At 37.2% G+C, this 23,341-nt stretch overlaps 1 protein-coding gene across 1 annotated transcript in view; it reads right to left on the bottom strand.

The window, feature by feature from the left end:
* LOC149812047 (uncharacterized) overlaps positions 1–22,785 on the bottom strand; it is a 32,523-nt gene extending 9,738 nt beyond the window's left edge. The window contains exons 1-2 of the mRNA XM_089992965.1: positions 22,620–22,785; positions 21,644–21,866 (exon numbers count right to left, since the gene is read on the bottom strand). Coding sequence (XP_089849091.1) covers positions 21,644–21,866; positions 22,620–22,785 — 389 coding nt within the window. The remainder of the gene's footprint in view (positions 1–21,643; positions 21,867–22,619) is intronic.
* Positions 22,786–23,341: the final 556 nt, after the last annotated feature.

The following is a 23,341-nucleotide window of genomic DNA, read 5'->3' as shown; positions in this document are numbered from 1 at the left end:
GAACAAATGTGTGAACATACACACACTAAGAACACTTAGAACACTTGTGCAAAAACACAAGAACACAAAATCATAAATGTGCAAATGCACTCATAAGATCCATAAGCAAGAAAAGGTTGGGCAATAATCCCAAAACCCTTAATTTTAAATATACCTTAAAACATTTAAGGTTTCAAAACACCATATGTCCATCACATTTACATGGAAGCATCAATAATATCAATGGCCACAAGAGAGAAAATGAGTGACACACTCATAATTAGAGATCATACAACAAATCATTTTAGAGTCCCAAGGTGCTCATAACTCACCTCAACAACCATCTATAATATGAAAGGTGGACAATCTAAAATGATATAACACGAGGTGCCCATAACTCACCTCAACAAACATCTCTAATATAACAATAATAATGCCAAATAAATGATGCATTAAATAACATGTGATGGACAAATATAAATGCCACAAAAAGGCAATAAACACATTAGGAATCATTTTTCAAAGAAGAGAGGACCGATTAAAAAATTGAATCGAAAGGTCCAATAACCAATAATATGCTTCGTAATAACAATTTTGCATAAACACAAATTATGCTTAATCTTCAAACAAGTCATTTATACCAAAAAGACTTATTTAAGCAATAAACACAACAACATAAAGAATTCATCAAGACAATCAAGCTTTTAATCAAAGAAATCATAAGAACCGTAATGGTTCACAAAGAAGGCTTTAACACAATATCCAAGGAAAGAATATTTAAGAAACACTTGAAAATTTATAGATTTGGGATTAAATCCCATACAACAATTTTTAAATATTCTTTGATTGTGATGAGATATGCGGAAACATACAAAGTGCTATAAGCACTTACAATGATTTAAAAAGGACTCAATATCTAAATTCATTATATTTTTCACAAAAAGAAATGTGCATAAAGTCTCCATAATGCAAAAATTTCTACGAAGAGACAATACACATGTAAGCACAAAAGGCTTTATAAAAGATGTGCACGAAGGCACGCATACAATACTTGAACAAATACACACCAAGGTGTAAACATGCACTAAGGCATGTATTTCATAAAAAAAGAGGGAATGCCTACAAGCGCAAATATTTGAGAAACAAATGTGCACAAAATACAAAAATACACAAAGGTGAGCAAGTATGCACTTTATAAAAAGAGCAATGCTTGAAATTCTCAAACTTTAGCAAGTGCAATTGAGGACAAAGAAAACCATATTATGGCCAATGTAGGCATTTTTTAAAGATATTATTAAGAGGTTTCGAAACCTTATGAAAAATACAAACCAACAAGTTTATAAAGATGAAAAAATGAAGTCATTTATACCAAAAGGATGCAATAGATGAACTATGCACTCTATGTAGTGTGAGAAATTCCTTTTAAAAAATCTTTCCTAATGGTTTATCATAAACAATTTTTCAAAAAAAAACCATTGAAAAACTTTTAGGAGTTCTTATAAGTTATCATTAACAAGAACTACTTTAGGATTCAACAAAGATTTTAGATGTGAGAGATTTTCATATAAGGATTATATCAAATTTTTCAAAAATGCACTAAAATCCATAATCAAAAGAGGAACTCAAATCAAATTAGGGTTTATATGAGAGTTAAGAAATTTTAAGAAAAGATCATTACTTTAGCAAGAAATCACATATATAATTTTAAACATTAACTTATAGATCAATCATGAGATACTTATGTAAGAATTATAAATCTCACATAATTGAAGGTAATTTTAAAAACATAAATTGCTATTATATGTGACAAGTAGTTCGAACACAAATTATATATTTGGACAACAAACGAGTTCACCAAATTTAAAAGGGAGATATTTTTAAAATATACGAGCACACGAAATGTGAAGAGACATAATTCAACTTATCATTAAACGAACAAACTATATGCAAGAAACATATTTTCAAATGCATAATACTTTAAGAAAAGGGATACATACCGAATAACTTCAAAAAAAGGAAGAGCAATGAATATTTCACCATTTCTTGAGTGACACGCTTTCCGTTGCACCAAAGGACAACCACATCGTGACCTCGCTCTGATACCATGTTAGAAAGTGACTTGAAATACATTGGGTTCAATAATGAACCCATATCTATGCACGTGAAGTGCAAATATACCCATTAAAGGGAAACAACATAAGCACATAATGTGCTAACACATAAAACCCATGAAAAGGGAAAAATATGACATAAAGTCATAAGTTGCATATCATTGAAGAATAATGGAGAAGGGGTAAAAACCCCATTACAATGGAGCATAAGCTCCCTCAAGAAGTGCCTTAATACAAAGGAGAGAGCCCCTATTTATAAGCAAGAAAAGGAGCCACAAAGGGGGCTCCCAAGAGAGCCGTTGGGAGCCCCCAACGGTCACATATGTGACCGTTGGAGGCTCCCCAATGACTCTTTGGGGAGCCTCCCTATGTGGCACAAAAGCCGAAAATTAAAAAGGGAAAAAAGAAGAAAAATAAAAAATAAAAATGGAAAATTACAAGCAATATTCCAAAGTGGAATATGCGCAAAACAGGAATTTACAGAAATACCCTTTTGGGTGAATAACTCCGCCTGTGTAGTTATACACTGCCGGTCCCAAGCCCGGATAAAGGAGGAGGGTTGCGGTAGGCCTGTGACAGCCAGCATAAAAACTTTGTCATATCCTATGAAAATGAACCAATATGAGAATTTCGTTGGGGCGTTCCCTACTGAGCGACGCGCTGTACTCTCTAGGCCCGGAGGCAGTAATAAATGTGCAAGGGTTGCTAGGTCGTCGCCCAGAAGCGACGCGTCACATCGGCGCCCGGGTGTGGTGTCAAATAGGCAAGGGTTCCCTCACTTTGTTGGACGGGTGGGGGTAAAGAAGTTAGTCCAAGACCATAAAATTAGGTTAGCCACTTGGAACATAGGGTCTTTAACTGGTAAGTTGGTAGAGTTAGTAGATGTTATGTGTAGGAGAAAGATTGATATTTTATGTCTTCAAGAGACCAAATGGGTAGGTGAGAAAGCTAAAGTGATAGAACCTTGGGGATATAAGATTTGGTATACAGGAATAAATAGGAATAGGAATGGAGTAGGGATTGTTATGAGTCGTCAGTTTATAGATAATGTAGTTGAGGTCCGTAGGAAGGGTGATAGAATTTTACTTATTAAATTAGTATTAGGTACGAATATTATTAATATTATTAGTGTTTATGCACCTCAAGTAGGTTTAGATGATTCCATTAAGGATCAATTTTGGGAAGATTTAGATGGAGTAGTACAAGAGACATCTTATGGAGAAAAGTTTTTCATCGGCGGTGACCTTAATGGACATGTAGGCATTAGTAGGGATGGATTTGAGAATATCCATGGAGGCTATGGTATAGGAGAAAGAAATGAAAGTGGAGAAAGGATTTTAGATTTTTGTTTGTCCTATGATATGATCTTAGCAAACACTTGGTTTAGGAAGAGGGAGTCTCACCTAGTAACATTTAAAAGTGGGGTTAATACGAGTCAGATAGATTTTTTCCTACTTAGAAAGAGAGATACGGGTTGTTGCATCGATTGTAAGGTTATACCAGGAGAAAGTGTAGCTACACAACATAGAGTCTTAATTTTAGATCTTAGAATTAGACAATGCCGCAAAAGGGATAGACATAGGATAGATCCTAGAATTAAGTGGTGGGCACTGAAAGGAGCTAAACAAGGAATGTTTGTAGAGCAGGTAGTTAAGGAAGTTGATTGGTGTCTCGAGGAGGATTCAGAATCAATGTGGAATAAGATAGCGGGTGGTATGAGAAAAGTAGCTAAGGAGGTATTGGGTGAGTCTAAAGGCGGTGCACCACTAGGTAAGGATACATCATGGTGGAACGAGGATGTCAAATTAGCTATTAAGGTTAAAAGAGAGTGTTATAGAAATCTAAGTAAGAGTCGTGATAATGAGAATTTGGAGAAGTATATGATAGCAAAGAAGGAAGCTAAAAAAGTTGTTCGAAACGCGAGGGCTAAGGTATATAAGGAGGTTTATGACAAGTTGGATACCAAAGAAGGCGAGAAGGATATTTATAGGCTTGCAAAGATGAGAGATAGGAAATCGAAGGATTTGGGTATGGTTAGATGTATCAAAGATGAAACGCAAAGGGTTTTAGTCAAAGATGAGGAGATTAAGGAGAGATGGAAAGATTATTTTGATAAGCTATTTAATGATAGTCATGCTCAAGATCTTGGAGACTTCTCCATTCCTTTTCATGAGATAAATCGTGACTTCATGCGCAAGATTCAAAAGAAAGAAATTGCAGAGGCTTTGAAGAAAATGAAATCAAGAAGGGCAGTTGGCCCAGATGGTATACCTATCGAGGCTTGGAAATGCTTGGGAGAGAAAGGTTTAGAATGGTTGACAAATCTTTTTAACTTGATTTGGCGAACAAATAAGATGCCTAATGAGTGGAGGAAGAGTACTTTGGTGCCTTTATATAAGAATAAGGGTGATATACAAGATTGCACAAACTATCGTGGTATAAAACTCATGAGTCATACTATGAAACTTTGGGAGAGGGTGATTGAGTCTAGGTTGAGGAAGGTTGTCATGATATCGGAGAATCAATTTGGTTTTATGCCTGGAAGATCAACTATGGAAGCTATACATCTTCTTAGACAACTTATTGAAAGATATAGAGAGAGGAACAAAGATTTGCATATGGTTTTTATTGATTTAGAGAAGGCATACGATAGAGTACCTAGGGACGTTCTCTGGTGGACAATGATGAAGAAAGGTGTTTCTCTCAAGTACATTAGTATAATTAAAGATATGTATGAAGGAGTAGTAACCAATGTCCGCACTTGTGGAGGGGTGACAACCAATTTTCCGATAACGGTTGGGTTACATCAAGGATCTGCTTTAAGCCCTTTCCTATTTGCGATAGTGATGGATGAGCTTACGAGATCAATTCAAGAAAATGTACCGTGGTGTATATTGTTTGCTGATGATATTGTTTTGATTGATGAGTCTAGAGCTGGGGTTAATGCTAAGTTAGAATTATGGAGACAAACATTGGAAGCTAGAGGTTTTAAGTTGAGTAAGAGTAAGACTGAATATATGGAATGTCGGTTTAGTAAGCAACGAAGTAGTGATGGGAGTGTAGTGAAGCTTGGTGAGCAAGATATACCGGTGAATGATTATTTCAAATATTTGGGATCCATCATTCAAAAGTATGGAGAAATTGATGGAGATGTAAATCATAGGATAAAGGTTGGGTGGATGAAATGGAAAAGTGCTACTGGAGTGCTGTGCGATCGTAGAATGCCATTGCGGTTGAAGGGAAAGTTTTATAGGACGACTATTAGACCCGCTTTAGTATATGGTACGGAATGTTGGGCTGCCAAGAGACATCATATTCAAAAAATGAGTGTAGCTGAGATGCGGATGCTTAGATGGATGTGTGGAAATACAATAAAAGATAAGATTCGGAACGAAGAGATACGTAAGAAGGTAGGTGTTGCACCCATTGAAAATAAGATGTGAGAGAATCGTTTACGGTGGTTTGGACATATTCGGCGAAGGCCTAATGATGCTCCAGTTAGAAGGTTGGAGAAATGGGAAAATATATTAGTTAAAAGAGGTCGGGGTAGGCCTAGGAAGACTTGGATGGAGATGATAGGAAAGGATATGAATGCTTTGAACCTCACCGAGGACATGGCGTTGGATAGAAATGATTGGAGGAAAAGGATTCATGTGGAAGACCCAAAATGAATTTCTTTTTTGGTTCATATCGCTGACCCCAATTGTTTTGGGATGAAGGCGTAGTTGTTGTTGTTGTTTTGTTGTACCCTTTTGGGTGAATAAAGAATATATATTTATATTCATATATATAGGTATACATATACATATATATATACATATATATGTATATGTATCTATATATATATGAATATAAATATATACGAGATTACAAATGACGATAATACACATATTTTAACAACTACATCATCTAGTGGAAGCCGACAAACTGTTGATATTCGTGATACCTTTAAAAAGGTAGAAAGAGATGATGTAGATCACAAAATTATCAGATTTTTTTGTGCAAATGGCATACCTTTCAATGTGCTTCGATCACCATATTGGGAAGAGATGATATCTGCAGTTAGTAAAGTGCCTGGATATAAACCCCCATCATATGAAAAAGCGCGAACAACGTTGCTTGACAGTGAGAAAGAGTGTGTTCACAGGGAGTTAAATGAATTTCGAGAAAAGTTTGAGGAGTTTAGAGTTTCCATTGTCTCAGACGGTTGGACAAATATCAAGAACAAACACTTGATAAATATACTTGCCTCAAACTGTTTTGGCTCGATGTTCTTATATGCAAGCGATTTTTCTAATGTGCAACAGTCAACTGCAAACATTGCCGAGTTTTTGAAGACCGGATTTAAACTTGTGGGGCCTTCTAATGTAGTGCAAGTGATTACAGACAATGCAGCAAATTGCAAGTTAGCAGGTGAAGAATTAAAACAAACGTACAAGTATATTTTTTGGTCACCTTGTGTTGTGCACACACTTAATTTGATCTTCAAGGATTTGGCACATGAGTTTCATTGGTTGGGAGAAACATATTTGCAGAGTAAAGAAATTGTGAAGTATATCACAAATCATTCAAAAGCACTAGCAATCTTTAGAAGTAATGAAAAATTAAAATTAATAAAGATTGCAAAAACAAGGTTTGCTTCACATTATACTACTTTGAAACGCTTGCTTGATGTGAGGGAGAGCTTAAGGCTCACAGTAATTTCAGATAGATGGAGCGATTGGAAGCAATCATGCACGGATGACACTATGAAAAAAAGGGTTGTTACAACAGAAACAACTGTTCTTGATGAAGAATATTGGGATTTTGTACGTTTAGCATTATTGATTACAAAACCCATCTATAAGATGATTAAATTTTGTGATCAGGAAGGCCCTATAATTGGTGAAGTGTATGAAGGCATGGACAACATGTTGGGGGAAATCAAAGACAATCTAAAAGGACAACCAGATTTATATGAAAAGATTCATAAGATTGTCTCAAATAGATGGGATAGAATGAATGTGCCTCTCCATAGTCTAGCCCACATGCTTACTCCAAAATATTACGAGTTGGAGTATCTCAAAATCCCAGCAGCAGGAGGGGTCAAACGAGTTTCTCCTGGTAAAAATTTTATGCTATCAATTTAATAAAGTTTAATGATTTAATTATTTTATTATTTCAATTGCATTTTCTTGTTATAGTTACTAAACATTTTTTTTTTGCAGAAAAGGATAATGATATCTTAGACGGTGCAATGCTCGCGCTTGAAGTCATATCTTCTGGAAATGAAGAGCTATCTACACTTTATAGGTCACAACTTATGGCTTTTGCATCAAGAAGTGGAAGATTTAGCCGAAATGCAGCAAGAATAGATGCACTGAATCCTACAATGTCGGTGCTTAATTGGTAGCGTTTTTATGGTGGTGATACACCTGAGTTGAGAGCATTAGCCATTAAAGTTTTATCTCAACCTATTAGCACATCTTCTGCAGAAAGAGTGTGGAGCACCTATAGTTATATTCACAATGTTAAAAGAAATAGACTCAATGAAGATCGTGCTGATACCTTAGTGTATATTCATTCCAATCTTCGATTGATTGACAGGTATAATTAAACTGTGTTGTACTTTTGTTTTGGTATTTTTTTTTTCTCCTTTTCTATCATTGATTGTTTATTAGAATTCATATTTTATATTCTTGTTATAAAAAGTGCAACGATCGCTACAAAGAAGGGCCTAGTCGAAAATGGGATATCAATCCAGAACTTCCTATTGTAGAAGAAAATACGTTGAGATTAGAGGATATGCGATGGAGAGATTTGGATGATAGTGCACAACAATCAAGCACTATTTTCAAATCCAAACATAAAGATGCACAACCAAGAGCTCCATTACCTCCAATAATCATACGTACAAATGAAGTTGAAGAGGATACAAATCAATCCATCAGAGCTAGTAGAACTGGAGATATACAAGAGCGACCATCAGTTCCTCATGGTCGGATTGATCGTTTTTTTAGCAGGAGACCTAGGCAAGGTATGTTGATATTGTGTTTTTTATATTTTAAATTATGGTTTTTGAACATTTTAACTTTTTAACGTATTCATTATAGGAAATGAAGGAAGGAGCAGAAGACATGGTCGTGGAGGACAAGATGCACGTGATGATGCAGAAAGTTCGCGATCTATTGCTGACTTAAAGGGGAAGAGAAAGATGACAGATTAATGAACTCTTGAATTATTATTTTTTTTTTATGATGTAGTTGGAGTAGTCCAACTTAAAAACTTTTATGTTACTTTTTTGTCATGGTCTTATAATATTTTTTTGGTATACTTTTATTTTGAATCTTGCATGATGAAGTGAAGTAGTGGATTATGTTAATTTTAAGGTTAGACTTAGAGTTTAGAACTTTGTAGCTTATAATTTACAATTTAGAAATTTATAGCTTCTTAGGTCGCTTCCGGTTCGCTTCCTATGTCGCTTCCGAGACGCTTCCCGGTTCGCTCCTAAGTGGTCCCACGCTTCCCGCTTCCTAAATTTTTGAAAGTGCCTCGCTTCCCGCTTCCCGCTTCCGCTTCCCGTATCGCTTCCCGCTCCCGCTTCCTCGACTGGCAACTCTGGTTCAAACACACACCAAGAACACTTGAACAAAAGTACCAAAAAGGTACAAAGGGGACACCCACAAATGCATAAGTTGAATCCAATAAGAGAGGGTGAGCACTAAAGGCTCGCAACAAGAATGCATCTTAAAGGAGGGGAAGCCCCCTATTTATAATACAAAAGGAGACCAAGTGGGAGGGGCTCCTACTAGCCGTTGGAGGGGGTCCAAGGTCTACCCCCTCCCACTTTGACTTAGTTAAAGCAATAAAAAAATAAGAAATGAAAAAGAAAAAAATAGAAAAAGAAAAATAATAAAAATTACATGCATGTTCACAATTGTGAAGATGCGTAAAAAGGGAGAATGCTGAAATGACTGAAATGCCCCTAGGGCTTACAAAATAGAAATATATATATATATATATATATATATATATATATATATATATATATATATATATATATATATATATATATAAGAGTGACACATTTTAACAGTTTAGGATAGCCGAATGAGTATAAATGATTTTTGTTACTTTTTTGCACATTTCAATGCACTCAGAAATGTCATCTATCTCACCAATACCTTTAAGCATGAGATCAATACAATGTGTTGCACATGGACACCAAACAAAGCATTAATCAATAATGAATTGGACCACATTTTCAGGCTTAACATCCTCCACCACATCTTTAAAAATCACAAACAACTCCTTTGCCATCTTTTGTCTATTAGACATATCAACACATTTAGGACAAGAAATCAAAAAAATTACTAGATTTCTTTGTTGCTTGTCCATCCACCCATCTGCCATGATGGTGCAGCTCGTAATCTTGAAAGACTCTTTGAACTTACCACACCATTGTTTCACTTTTACAACTTTCTTCAAAATCCTACCCCTCAATTCATGATAAGGGGCATTTTGTAAGCAGATTTTATATTGGCTATTGCATCAGCCATAGCCTGAAAATGATACGAGTTTGCAGTGTTGAATGGTGTGCAAGTCTCATAAAAAAATGCTCAACTGCTAGATCTATCTGCTCAATCATTTGCTTAGAGGTCATGGCAGAACGTATATTTGGTTGGGCTCCAAGGGTCATCCTAGGTGAAAAATTAGTACCAATCCCATGTCCTTGACCTATCTCCTTCCCTCCTTCCCCTACTACTACCACCAGGTCCACCATGAGTTGGTGCACATCCAGTACTATTGCTACTTGTCCCCGCCTGCACCTCCTTGCCCTTCTGCTTGCTCCTCAGTGGGGTCGATCACACTGTCAGCTGCTTTCTCATATGCCTTAGGCGGCACTTCTGGGTCTTTTCAGGGTTGAGACATATTGTAGCCCCCAATTTCTACTGCCTCCTATTGTTTTTTCGCCTTTTCCTCTGAGATTTCTTTAATAGCTCATGCATCTACCATTTCACAGCATCTAGTAGATGCTTAGAATTGCATGATGCTTTATCCTAAAAATGCCTACATGAATCTCCCTCTGACAATAGTTGCACAGGTTGAGCAAACTATTTCTTTCATAAACTGGTGCACAATGATCCCATGCTAGTGTTAATATATATATATATATATATAAGTATATATACATATATTCTCAATTTAAATACCCGATAGGGGTATTTTTGTAATTCCCCATGTATTTTTTACTTTTAGGTTTTTGTTTTTATTTTTATTTTTATTTTTACTTTTATTTTTATTTTCCTTTTCTTTTTTTCTTTTTTCCTTTTTTCTTTTTTATTTTTAAACATTGTAATAGGACCACTAGGGACCCCATCTTCTAGTCGTTGGGGCCCCAACGACTAGAAGGGAGGCCCTATGTGGTTCCTCTCTCTACCTTTTTCTACTCTATAAAAAGAGGGGTCTCCCTCTTGCATTGTAAGGGTTTTCATCCCATTTTTTCTTTCCTTCTTCAATATATTTTTGCCTCTAAGGCACTTTACCCCTTAGTGGGTTATTTGCGCACTTTACGTGCTTGTGTTCTCGGCTCCTTGTTTGACTCTTTTAAAGAGTTTGTTCGATCATTGGTGCTTCCGCTATTTTCATTACATGGTATCAAAGCCATTGGATTTTCTATATTCTTGAAAGATCTTTGGAGCTCCTCGTATTCTATCCTTCCCGTCATCAATGGAGCATGAATCAAGAGTTGGGCTCTCCTTCAAACTCAATGGCGCAATCTATCTTATGTGGGCATCGACTATGAAAAATCATCTAAGAGGTAAGAAGTTGTGGGGCTTTGTGATGGGCACCACTCTTGAACCCACCTTAAAGCTCACCAAAATTGAAGGAGGCATTGAGAAAGGTCTCGATGGTGATTACCGCATCAAAGCCATTAATGAGCACCAATCCAAGGTAGAAGATTGGGAAAGTAACCATGCCAAGATTTTGGCATGGTTCATGAACAATGTTGATATTAAAAATTATACCAACATTGCTAAATTTAGGAGAGCCAATGAAGCATGATTCTTCCTTAAGGGTATGTATACCCAAAAGGATCTAGCTAGACAATTTTTTTGTCAAGAAAAAATTAGATCTACTAGAAGAGGGGACATGAGTGTCCGATATTATTTTAGCTCTAACCCCTCTATGAGATGAACTTGCTCTTCTTGAACCCAAATGGGTGGCTCCGAAAGATAATGAACTTAGAAGAGAACAAATTGAAAAAGAGCATTTCTTTCAATTTCTTCATGGGCTTAGGCCCGAATTTGAACAAGATAGGGCATCTCTTCTTCATAGAAGTAAAGCCTTACCTATTGAAGATGCACTTGCCGAAGTATGCCAAGAGAAAACTCATCTTGGCATAAGTCTTAAGAATGATGAAATTTTGACCGTTACTAGGCGAGGAACAAATGTTAAAGCTTATAGACCGCCCCTTTTTTCAAAAAATAATGGGTATAGAAAGGGGGTGATTTGTCACTATTGTAATGAACCGGGACATATTAAGCCGGTTTGTCCTAAGCTTAAAGGAAAGTTGGCACTGGTTGAAGAAAACACTCCAAAGAAAGAAGAAAATATCAACGGAGGAGATATCAAAGAAACTCTTTGCCAAATTTTCGAAGTCTTCCAACTGTAATGAAATAAGCGGAAGAAACCAAGAATGCTAAAGCATTCACTATGTCCCACACGGACAAATGCAACAAGCACAAGAGAGAAAATCCACTAAGGGATATACAAAGGGCCTTATAAAAAGGCTACACACATGAAAAATAATATCACTATTATTGAAGAGGAGCTCTCAAGAGCAATACAACATACATGGGGGGTTCCCCCTATTTATAAGAAGAGGAGACCAAAGGGGCTCCCAATAGAGTCGTTGGGAGCCCCCAACGGTCACATATGTGACCGTTGGGGGCCCCAACGACTCCATTGTGGGGCCCCTTTTCGGTATCCAAAAAATACAAAAATAAAAATAAAAAGAAAAATAAAAAATAGTGAAATACGAGAAACAAAATAAGTACCCCTATGGGGTACTTTGTGAAATGACCATAATACCCCTATCGGGTATTATGGTATTATTACATATGTTTTAACACCCCCCCTCAAACTTTACGGGGGAATGACCGAAAGTTTGCCGAGGAACAAGAAGCGAGGAGCAGGCAGGGCTTTGGTGAAGAAATCAGCAAGTTGATATTCTGAAGTGACATATGGCAGTGTTACTGTCCCACGAAGATATTCATCACGTACATAATGACAATCCATTTCAATATGTTTCGTCCTCTCATGGAAAGTGTGGTTGCTGGCAATGTAGATAGCACTTTTGTTGTCGCAACAAAGCTTCGAAGCCCCGGTAATTTCGACTCCCATATCTTGAAGAAGACTTCGAAGCCACACCAGCTCCATTGTAGTGGTTGCCATAGCCCTGTATTCTGCTTCAGTAGAAGACAATGAGACTTTCTGCTGTTTCTTGCACCTCCAAGCAATTAGCGAATCTCCTAGGAATACACAAAAGCCAGTAGTTGAGATTCGATCATTTGGGTTTCCTCCCCAGTCAGCATCAGTATAAGCTAGTAAATCTAAGGAAGAGATTGAGGATAGGAATAGCCCTTTAGTCAAAGTATTTTTAATATATCGAATGATCCAGAGCACAGCACTCATATGCACAGATGTAGGAGCATGCTGAAATTGGCTTGCAGAGTGCACAGCATGAGCAATATCGGGCCTGGTGATAGTCAGATAGGTGAGGGAGCCTATGAGTTGCCTGTAGGGCGTAGGATCGTCCAGCAGAACTCCATCCTCCAGTCGTAGTTTAGCATTGATAACCTCGGGAGTCTCCACCTTTTTATCATCTGAAATCCCAGATTTGGAACATATGTCTGCAGCAAGCTTCATCTGTGACAGTATATACCCTCGAGGAGAGTATGAAACTTCTATGCCAAGAAAGTACCTGAGAAAACCCAGATCAGACATATCAAAATTATGTTTTAACATATTTTTAACTTTAAGAATACCGCTTTCATCATTGCCAGTGATGATCATATCATCAACATAAAGCAGAAGGATGATGATACTATTACCTGCATTTTTAACAAAAAGAGCAGTGTCAGTATAACATGAGCGAAATCCCAATTGTAACATGATAGCACTAAATCTATCATACCAAGCCTTAGGGGCTTGTTTAAGACCATATAAGGCTTTTAATAACCGAAGGGTTTGACCTTGGTTAACACTGATTCCCGGCGGAGGATCCATATATACTTCTTCATTCAACTGACCATTAAGAAAGGCATTTTTAACATCTAATTGGAATATAGGCCATTTCTTAGATGATGCTACCGCAATTAAAGTTCTAACGCTTGTCATGCGAGCCACGGGAGCAAAAGTCTCCTCATAATCGATGCCATATTCTTGTGAGTATCCCTTAGCAACTAATCTAGCTTTATAGCGCTCTAGGGAACCATCACTTTTAGTTTTGACTTTGTAGACCCATCGACATCCTATAGCTTTCTTATTTGGAGGAAGGTGAACTATTTCCCAAGTTTTAGCTTTATTTAAAGCATCTAGTTCAACTTTCATTGCTTCAACCCAATGAGGTATACTTTTTGCTTGATTATAATGGGAGGGTTCATAGTAAGAATGCAAAGCTATTAGACAAGCTCTATATTTAGGTGAAAGAGTTTCATATGAGACAAACCTATTAGGTGGAATTGATTCTCTAGAAGAACGCCTAAGGGAGGTTTCTTCTAGGGGTTCATTAAACCGCAAGAATTTTTCTAAAGCACTAATAGGTTGGGCTTCCTCACGCCGAGTGTATACTTGGAGATTGTCACCATTAGTTGGTGATACATCATCATTATGAGAATCATGAGTATTTTCTAAAATTTCCGGGTGACTCAAAGAGTCATCATTTGAATCTTCTAAAAGATCATTGATAAACATATAATCAATTTCATTTGATTTTTCCAATATGTCAAATCCATTTTCATCTTCTAAAAAGGTTACATCTTTGGAGACAAATAACTTATTGTTTTTATGATCAAAGCATCTATAGCCTTTTTTATTTTCACCATATCCTAAAAATACACATTCTATTGCTTTAGGTGACAATTTATCTCTTTTATGTAAAAGAACAAAGCATTTACACCCAAAAATCCGAAGACGATTGTAGTCGGGTGTCATATTAAAAAGTTTTTCATAAGGAGAGATATTATTCAATTTTGAAGATGGCATCCTATTGATTAAATAGGTGGAGGTTAACACGGCTTCGGCCCAAAAATTTTTAGGAATATTTTTAGAAATGAGTAAGGATCTAGTGGTTTCCAAAATATGCCTATGTTTTCTTTCCGCTAGACCGTTTTGTTGAGGAGTTCTTGGGCAAGATTTTTGATGACAAATGCCATGTTGTTTTAGATATGCTTGAAAATCATTTGATAAGTATTCTCCACCCGAATCGGATCTAAGAATGGATATTTGACTTTGAAATTGATTTTGAATTTTTGCATGGAATTCTTTAAAGAAGTTAAAAACTTCCGATTTAAAGTTAAGAAAATAAATCCATACATATCTAGTATAATCATCAATAAAAGTAACATAATATGAATAACCACCTTTAGATAGAACCGGAGATGGCCCCCAAACATCGGAATGCACCAATTCAAAAGGTCTTGTTGTCACAAAGGATCTAATAGAAAAAGGAGTAGACTTCATTTTGCCAAAAATGCAATCTTTGCAATTGATATCTTTTTCTTTACAAAACTTGTGTCCAAAAGGAAAAAGATACATTTTAGAGTAACTTGGATGTCCAAGCCTTTTATGCCAAGTTTCAATATTTTTGTCTTGGACATAAGTACAAAATGAGGTATTTGGAAGCATTAAATTATCCATAAAATAAAGGTCTCCCTTCCTATGGCCTTGCCCAATCCGCTTCCCGGACCGGAGATCCTGCACAAAGCACCCTTGGGATGAGAAAGATATTTCACATCCATGGTCGGCTATTTGAGAAACGGAAAAGAGGTTAAGATTTAATTTTGGAACTATTCTAACTTTTGGGACAAGGAAATTTTGAACATTTTTAGAATCAAGAGTTCCAACACCATTTATTTTGAGAAAAGTTCCATCGGCCGTAGAGACACAAGACATTTTTGAATTGGTGTGCACATTGGTTAATGCATTTTCATGAGGGGTCATGTGAAAAGAAGCTCCGGAATCTAAAATCCAAGAGTACGTACCGGGAGGTGATGATGAGGCAATGGCGGCACCGGAGGTGGAAGAAGTGACCTTTAAGATTTGTTGAAGAGCCAAGGAGATTTGTCCAAGAGTGTCTTTGAGATCCCCGTTCTTGCCGTCATCTTCTTTGGTGGTGGATTCTTCAACGGAAGCCACCTTTGGCTTGAATGCCCCATTTAGCTTTGGGCAAACGGGTTTAATATGTCCCGGCTCATAACAATGGTGACATATAATCATTTTTCTTTCACCACTCCCTTGCTTACCAAAATGAGGTGGTTTGTATGTTTTAACATGATTGCCGGGTTTAGATACGGCAAGAACTTCCTCTATGCTTTTACCCATGCTATGCCTAGTCTCTTCTTGAGTAATCTCGGCAATAGCTTCTTCTAAGGGAGGAAACGTGGATCTATGGAGAAGTGAGGATCTCACTTGTTCAAATTCGGGACGAAGCCCAAATAAAAATTGAAACAATCTATCTTGTTCCATTTGTTTTTGTCTTAGAATCACATCCTCCATAGATACCCATTTAGGCTCTAAAAGAGCCAATTCATCCCACAAAGGATTTAGAGCACTATAGTAATCTTGTATGCTCATGTCGCCTTGTTTTGTGGTTCTTACTTTTTCTTGCAAGAAATAGGCTCTTGCAAGATCCTTTTGGGTAAACATACCCTTCATAAAAAACCAAGCTTCATTTGCCCGGCGGAATTTTGCAATATTTGCACATACCTTAAGTTCGACATTATTCATAAACCATGCAAGGATTTTTGCATGGTTGCTCTCCCAATCTTCCATTTGATGATTATAATCTTCAATGGCCTTGAGACGAGCATCGCCTTCAAGTGCTTTCTCTTGATCTCCTTCCATCTTTGTGAGCTTAAGTTGGGGTTCCGGAACGGTTCCCATTACATAACCCCAAAGCTTCTTGCCTTTGAGATTATTCTCCATTGCGGATGCCCACATCATGTAATTTTTTCCATTGAGTTTGAATGATAGATCGATCTTGACTTCCATTGCTACACAAGGAAGATGTGAGAAAGAAAGAAAGTAGAGAGAGACAAGATTTTACCTTTAGAAGATCTTATGGCTCTGATACCATGTAATGAAATAAGCGGAAGAAACCAAGAATGCTAAAGCATTCACTATGCCCCACACGGACAAATGCAACAAGCACAAGAGAGAAAATCCACTAAGGGATATACAAAGGGCCTTATAAAAAGGCTACACACATGAAAAATAATATCACTATTATTGAAGAGGAGCTCTCAAGAGCAATACAACATACATGGGGGGTTCCCCCTATTTATAAGAAGAGGAGACCAAAGGGGCTCCCAATAGAGTCGTTGGGAGCCCCCAACGGTCACATATGAGACCGTTGGGGGCCCCAACGACTCCATTGTGGGGCCCCTTTTCGGTATCCAAAAAATACAAAAATAAAAATAAAAAGAAAAAGAAAAAATAGTGAAATACGAGAAACAAAATAAGTACCCCTATGGGGTACTTTGTGAAATGACCATAATACCCCTATCGGGTATTATGGTATTATTACATATGTTTTAACACCAACATCTTCTCAAGACTTCTTCAACATCTACTTCTGGAGCCACTATAGCCCATTCATCATCACCTCCAGGTATGTGGATACTAGACTCCGGTGCTTCCTTTCATATGACATCTCATAAAAATTCTCTTTCGAATGTTTTTTTCGACTCTATATCTTCGTATGTTTCAACGGCCGATGAAACATCTTTAAAAATCAAAAGTATTGGAACACTTGACTTGAAATCCTCTCAAAAAAATTTTGTCCTGAAAGTAAGAGTTGTTCCAAAAGTCAACTTAAATCTTTTTTCGGTCTCTCAAATTACCGATCATGGTTGCCAAGTCTCTTTCTCACCTAAAGATTGCACTGTGCAAGATCTCCAGTCAGGGAAGCTGATTGAGCAAGGTCATAGGAGGGGCGATCTTTATTACATGGATTTTTTGTCTCTTTCATCCAAGTCATTTTATAATTTTGTAAATGTCAAAAGTATTGAAGTTTGGCATAAGAGACTTGGTCATCCGAATTTTTTAAAGATGTCTGTTTTTCCTTTTTTGGACAATACTTGTAAAGACAAATACATGACTTGTAAAGATTGCATTTTTGGGAAATCTAAAGTATTCAATTTCTTCAAAGAAATTATGTTTCCACACGGCCATTCGAACTTATTCATTCCGATGTATGGGGTCCTTCTCCTGTTATATCCAAAGGAGGCTTCGCATATTATGTTGTTTTTGTTGATGATTTTACTCGATTTACATGGATTTACTTCCTAAATCATAAATCTGAGGTTTTCTCTGTTTTCAAAGAATTTCATGCAATGATTAAAAATCAATTTTTAGAAAACCTTTCAATTCTTAGATCTGACTCGGGAGGTGAATACATGTCCAATGATTTTCAAATATATTTGGAAGAAGATGAAATTTTTCGTCAACGTTCTTGTCCAAACACTCCGCAACAAAATGGTCTTACGAAAAGAAAACATAGACACATAATAGAGACAACAAGAACTCTATTAGTTTCCAAAAATATTCCAAAATCTTTTTGGGCCAAAGTTGTTCTGATGTCAACATATTTAATTAATAGAATAACCTCAGCTTCTTTGAAAAAAAATCTCCTTTTGAAAAACTTTACAATATGTCTCCCGACAATAAAAGACTAAGAGTTTTTGAATGTAAGTGTTTTGTTCTAACTCACAAGAACGATAAACTCTCTTCAAGGGGAATTGAATGCATTTTCTTAGGATATGGCGAAAAACAAAAAGGTTACCACTACTTTGACTTACTAAATAACAAACTTTATATCTCAAAAGATGTCACTTTTTTAGAAGAAGAAAATGGTTTTTCGCATAACCTAAATGAAAATATTGATTATTCCTTTTTGTTTGACTTGTTATCTCAAGAAAAAGGCATTGACAATCATGTTGAATCTATTGATCCTCCTGAAGCTATCATTAAAGATCATATCGAACCTCAAAATAATGAGCAACATGAATTACATGAAAATCTAAATGAAAATATAACAAGTCACACACAAGTTTATAATAAAAGAAATGAAAGTAATCCTCCTTGTGCTCTTGAAGAATTCTCTCAAAACGAATCGTTAGAAGAATCCTCTCAAAGAAGATCAAATCGTATTTCTAAAATACCTAATAGATTTGTATCTTATGATTCTTTTTCTCCTAATTTTCGAGTTTGTTTGTTAGATCTTCATTCTTTTCATGAACCATCCCATTATAATGATGCCAAACAATATGCTCATTGAAATGAAGCAATGCAACTTTAACTTAATGCACTTAACAAAGCACAAACTTGAGAAATCATTTATCCTCCTAATGGCAATAAACCCATTGGATGTAGATGGGTTTTTAAAGTAAAAACGAAAAGTGATGATTCTTTAGAAAGATTTAAGGCTCGATTAGTAGCCAAAGGATATACCCAAGAATATGGGGTGGATTATGATGAGACTTTTGCCCATGTTGCTCGAATGACTAGTGTTCGAATCTTTATTGCAATAGCCTCTATTAAAAAATACCAATTTTTCAACTTGATGTTAAGAATGTCATTCTAAATGGAGAGTTGGGTGAAGAAATCTATATGGAACCACCTCCTGGTATGAATTTAAATGGAAAAATCTTGAAATTAAAAAAGGCATTATATAGCCTTAAACAAGCCCCCAAAGCTTGGTATGACAAGTTTAGTAATGTATTAATCAAATTTGGTTTTATTTCTTGTTATACTGACACTGTTTTTTTTGTTAAGAAAACAAGTGACTCCATTGGTATTCTACTTCTGTATGTTGATGATATGATCATCACTGGAAGTGACAAAAAGGGAGTAGATGTTAAAACTATGCTAAAAAAAACTTTTGATATGTCTGCCTTGAGGTTTTTGAGATAGTTTTTAAGAATTGAAGTGGCATATTCTCCTCGAGGATACATTTTATCTCAAATAAAGTTAGCAGCAAACATCTGTACCAAATCAGGAGTTTCAGATGAAAAGAAAGTTGAAATTCCTAAAGTTATAAACGCAAAGTTAAGACTTGAGGATGGCGTTCTTCTTGAGGATCCTACTCTCTATCGGCAATTGATTGGATCTCTTACTTACTTATCCATCACCCGTCTAGATATTGCTCATGTGGTTTATGCTGCAAGTCAATTTCAGCATGCTCCTACAGTTCACATGGTGGTCATGATGCGAGTTGTGTGATACATCAAAAACACCATTTTCAAAGGGCTTTTCTTATCCTCTTCTTTATCTCTTGAATTAACTGCTTTTATTGATGCAAACTGGGGAGAAAATCCCAATGATCATATCTCAACTACTGGTTTTTGCATTTTCTTAGGAGAATCCCTTATTTCGTGGAGATGTAAGAAGCAACAAAAAGTCTCTCTATCATCCACTGAAGCTGAATATCGGGTCATAGCGATGACAACTATGGAAATTATGTAGCTTAGAAGTCTCCTTTGTGACATGGCCGTCCTCATTTCTTCCTCCACCAATATGTGTTGTGATAACAAGAGCGCAATTTAAATCGCAAGAAATCATACATTCCACGAGCGTACCAAGCATATTGAAATGGATTGTCACTATGTTCGAGACGAATTTCTCAAAGGAACCATCACACTACCATATGTTACTTCAGAATATCAGTTGGCAGATTTCTTCACTAAAGCGCTTCCAACTCCGCATTTTTTTGTTTCTTCTTGGCAAACTTTCGGTCTTCTCCCCGTAAAGTTTGAGGAGGCGTGTTAAAATATGTATATATATGCATACGTATATATATAAGTATATATATACATATATTCTCAATTCAAATACCCGATAGGGGTATTTTGTAATTTCCCATATACTTTTTACTTTTAGGTTTTTATTTTTATTTTTATTTTCCTTTTCTTTTTTATTTTTTCTTTTTAAACATTGTAATAGGACCACTAGGGGCCCCACCTTCTAGTCATTGGGGCTCCCAACGACTAGAAGGGAGCCCCTATGTGGCCCCTCACTCTACCTTTTTCTACTCTATAAAAAGAGGGGCTCTTCCTCTTGTATTGTAAGGGTTTTCAACCCACTTTTTCTTTCCTTCTTCAATATATTTTTGCCTCTAAGGCACTTTACCCCTTAGTAGGTCATTTGCACACTTTACGTGCTTGTGTTCTCGGCTCCTTGTTTGACTCTTTTAAAGAGTTTGTTGAAAAATAGGTGCTTCCGCTATTTTCATTACAGCTAGATCTCTTCATGTAACCATGCTCTAAATACGTTGAATCAAACCCTCTAGGGTTCAGATTTGAGGGTTAGAGGACACAAAAATTATGTGTGTATGATAAAAATGGGCAGATTTAGGGTAAATCACACCACTATGACTCGGTTTTGAGGGTTAAATGCCAAAAAATGAGTGTGTAAGATGGAAGTGAGGGGCTTTAGGGTTTGGTTTTAAGGGTTAGAAACCAAAAAAAGGTTGGGTAGAATGGAAATGGGTGAGTTTTGAGGCAAACCACACTTTTAGGGCTCGGATCTAGCAAAAGCCCCAATTTGTAGGGTGCATTTGATCTCAAAATAGGGTTGATATGTTAGAAAAGGGGTTTGGAGAGGGAGAACATGAAAAAATGGGGCAAAAAATGGCCTTCATAAGTGATCAATCGACACTATTCCAGTGCCAGCAAAGAAAAAAAATGGGGGTCGACTCGTATGACATACCCATGCATGATACAAGTCATATTGTATGGATATGATATGACCCTTATATTACTGATAACACTAATACAGTGTTCTAGGCTTAGCACATGATCTTGAGAATGTTACTGTATTTATCTCTCATGTTAACAACAGCCATGGCTCATGAGTTTGACATCCACATGGCCTACACACCAAGATCTCACCCAACCTATCCTAGTCTCTAGTTACAATCTGACAACCATTGTTAGTGGGCTCAAATAAATCTTATATTCAAATATTCAGCCATGCAGCCAGGCCTTCCCAATATAACTGCCAGAACCTGGTCAGCTTATAAAAGTCAGGCTGTGCCTCGCCCTCTAGGTTTAACTTGTTCTGTCCAACCAGCCTAGTATGGCCAACGTCCAACCAGTATATGCCTTAGCTCTACCAACTCATGCCTATTTTAGCGCCACTACTTGGCCAAACCCGGATGACCAAAGCCAGTAGTTATCACCAATCTAAAAGAAAGATCCATATGTAATTTACAGAATCTAGCGGGATATACTTGTTACTGGAGTGCAGGAAGAAACTGAAACAGTTAGAAAATGAGAAAGGAGTAAGACCTACAAAAATGGCAGCATATGCCTAAAATAGGATCATAGATACTTCCTCTTCCTTTGCTGTTGCACCGCTGTGCCAGGATGTGGTCAGGCAGCTGTAGATCAGCAGGCTTGATGCAAAGAAGTGGTGCATTTGCTGGCCTTATCGCCTGAAGGTCATCATGTTCTACTGCTTTTCGTGGTTTTTTCTTCTTGGACAACTCCAACAGACCAGCCTTCTGGATATCTAGTTTAAACAAAAACAATAAAAATCAGAATAAAGCAAAAAACAAATACTCAATTGAACTAACACTGGATACTAAATTCCATTTCTTAATTATCATTCAAGCCAAGAAAAGATTTGGATAGCTACATGGTTTTTATTACCTCTGACATGGTCCCTATTAATTTTAGACCAGCAATTTCTTAAAAGGAACATGATTTATGGAGCTCCATACAACTTGCTACCAAAGTTTTAAGACTCGTCCAACTTGGAGCACTTTCCGATTGAGAGTTGCATAATGTCAACCCCCATGAGGCTACAGACTGATTCTTGTCAGTTTAAGCTGAGATGTAAAATGGAAACTGAATTCAACCTGTCAGCTACTGTTAATTTGATCCTAGATTGAAACACGATTTGTTTTCCATAATTCAATCTAGTCTTCATAATTCTCGAACGTATACTAATGGTATGGAAGTAATTACAGTTTGCTGTTAATGCAACCACCTAAAGCAATCTGGTGCAAGGCAAGAGCATTTCGAGTTGGTCTGGTTTCTGGAGAATTTACATATACGAGTACTTGCCGCACTGCCTCCGATGTTGCTGTATCTGGACTCTACTGGATCAATTGATGGCTCATGTCATGGTCCAGCTGCCAAGGATCGACTCAAGTTTGGCATAGGGTACGGTAGGCAAGTTCAATCGAGCTGTGGATTATTGATTCCGAGCGAGCACACTGCCAGTCTAGGTGATCCAAAATCCAGACGGTGTATCTTCAACCTAGAGCGACGATTCGTCGAACAGATAGAGGTCGCTGAGACCACTTTCTGTAAGATGCATCCATTAAGCCTAGTGCAGAAGTGAGAGTTGTGCAACCTGAGCTAAGAAACTTGGCCGCATTCTCTAGGGTCTTGTATGAGCCAACATGAGTTAGCCCAGGTTCCATTATGCACCATATGCAGCAGTCTGCGAGTCTAACCTCTTGGGCGCCTATTTTCCCTCCCCACCATGGTCAGTTAGGCTAATCACATGGTTTGCTCGTAAGAGAAGGAGAAAGCATATGCTTAACTTGCCTGGCTTGGAAGGAGTAGAGACATCTTGTAGGATGGATTGGTCCCTCAATCTGCTTGATCGACGTAGTTTGCCTGGTTTGGAAGGGGTAGACTCATCTTTGTCCTTCAATCGGCTCGATCGACGCAAACAGGTGAGGTCGTATACATGTTTAGTCCATTTCCGGCGCGTCTTGGTGGATTTGATGGGCGACAAAGTCTCTCTGAGGATCTCTGCGGTCCTCTCAGAGTCCAACCCCAGAGATGCCAATTTCGCCTTTGAATATGAAAAAGAGGAAGGGGGCAATGGGTAATCGTGAACACAAAGGAAACAAATACACAAAAAGACAGAGAGAGAGAGAGAGTTGGGGGTGAAAAGGGAAGCCACCTGGTTCTCTGCGACCCTGGCATCGCGGACATTTTCGTAGTGGCTGCTTGCGCGTAATCTAACCA

The sequence above is a fragment of the Nuphar pumila genome, chromosome 17 (assembly GCF_984573655.1).
Source record: "Nuphar pumila chromosome 17, dmNupPumi1.hap1.1, whole genome shotgun sequence".
NCBI lineage: Eukaryota > Viridiplantae > Streptophyta > Magnoliopsida > Nymphaeales > Nymphaeaceae > Nuphar > Nuphar pumila.
This window is presented reverse-complemented; position numbering and strand designations above follow the sequence as displayed.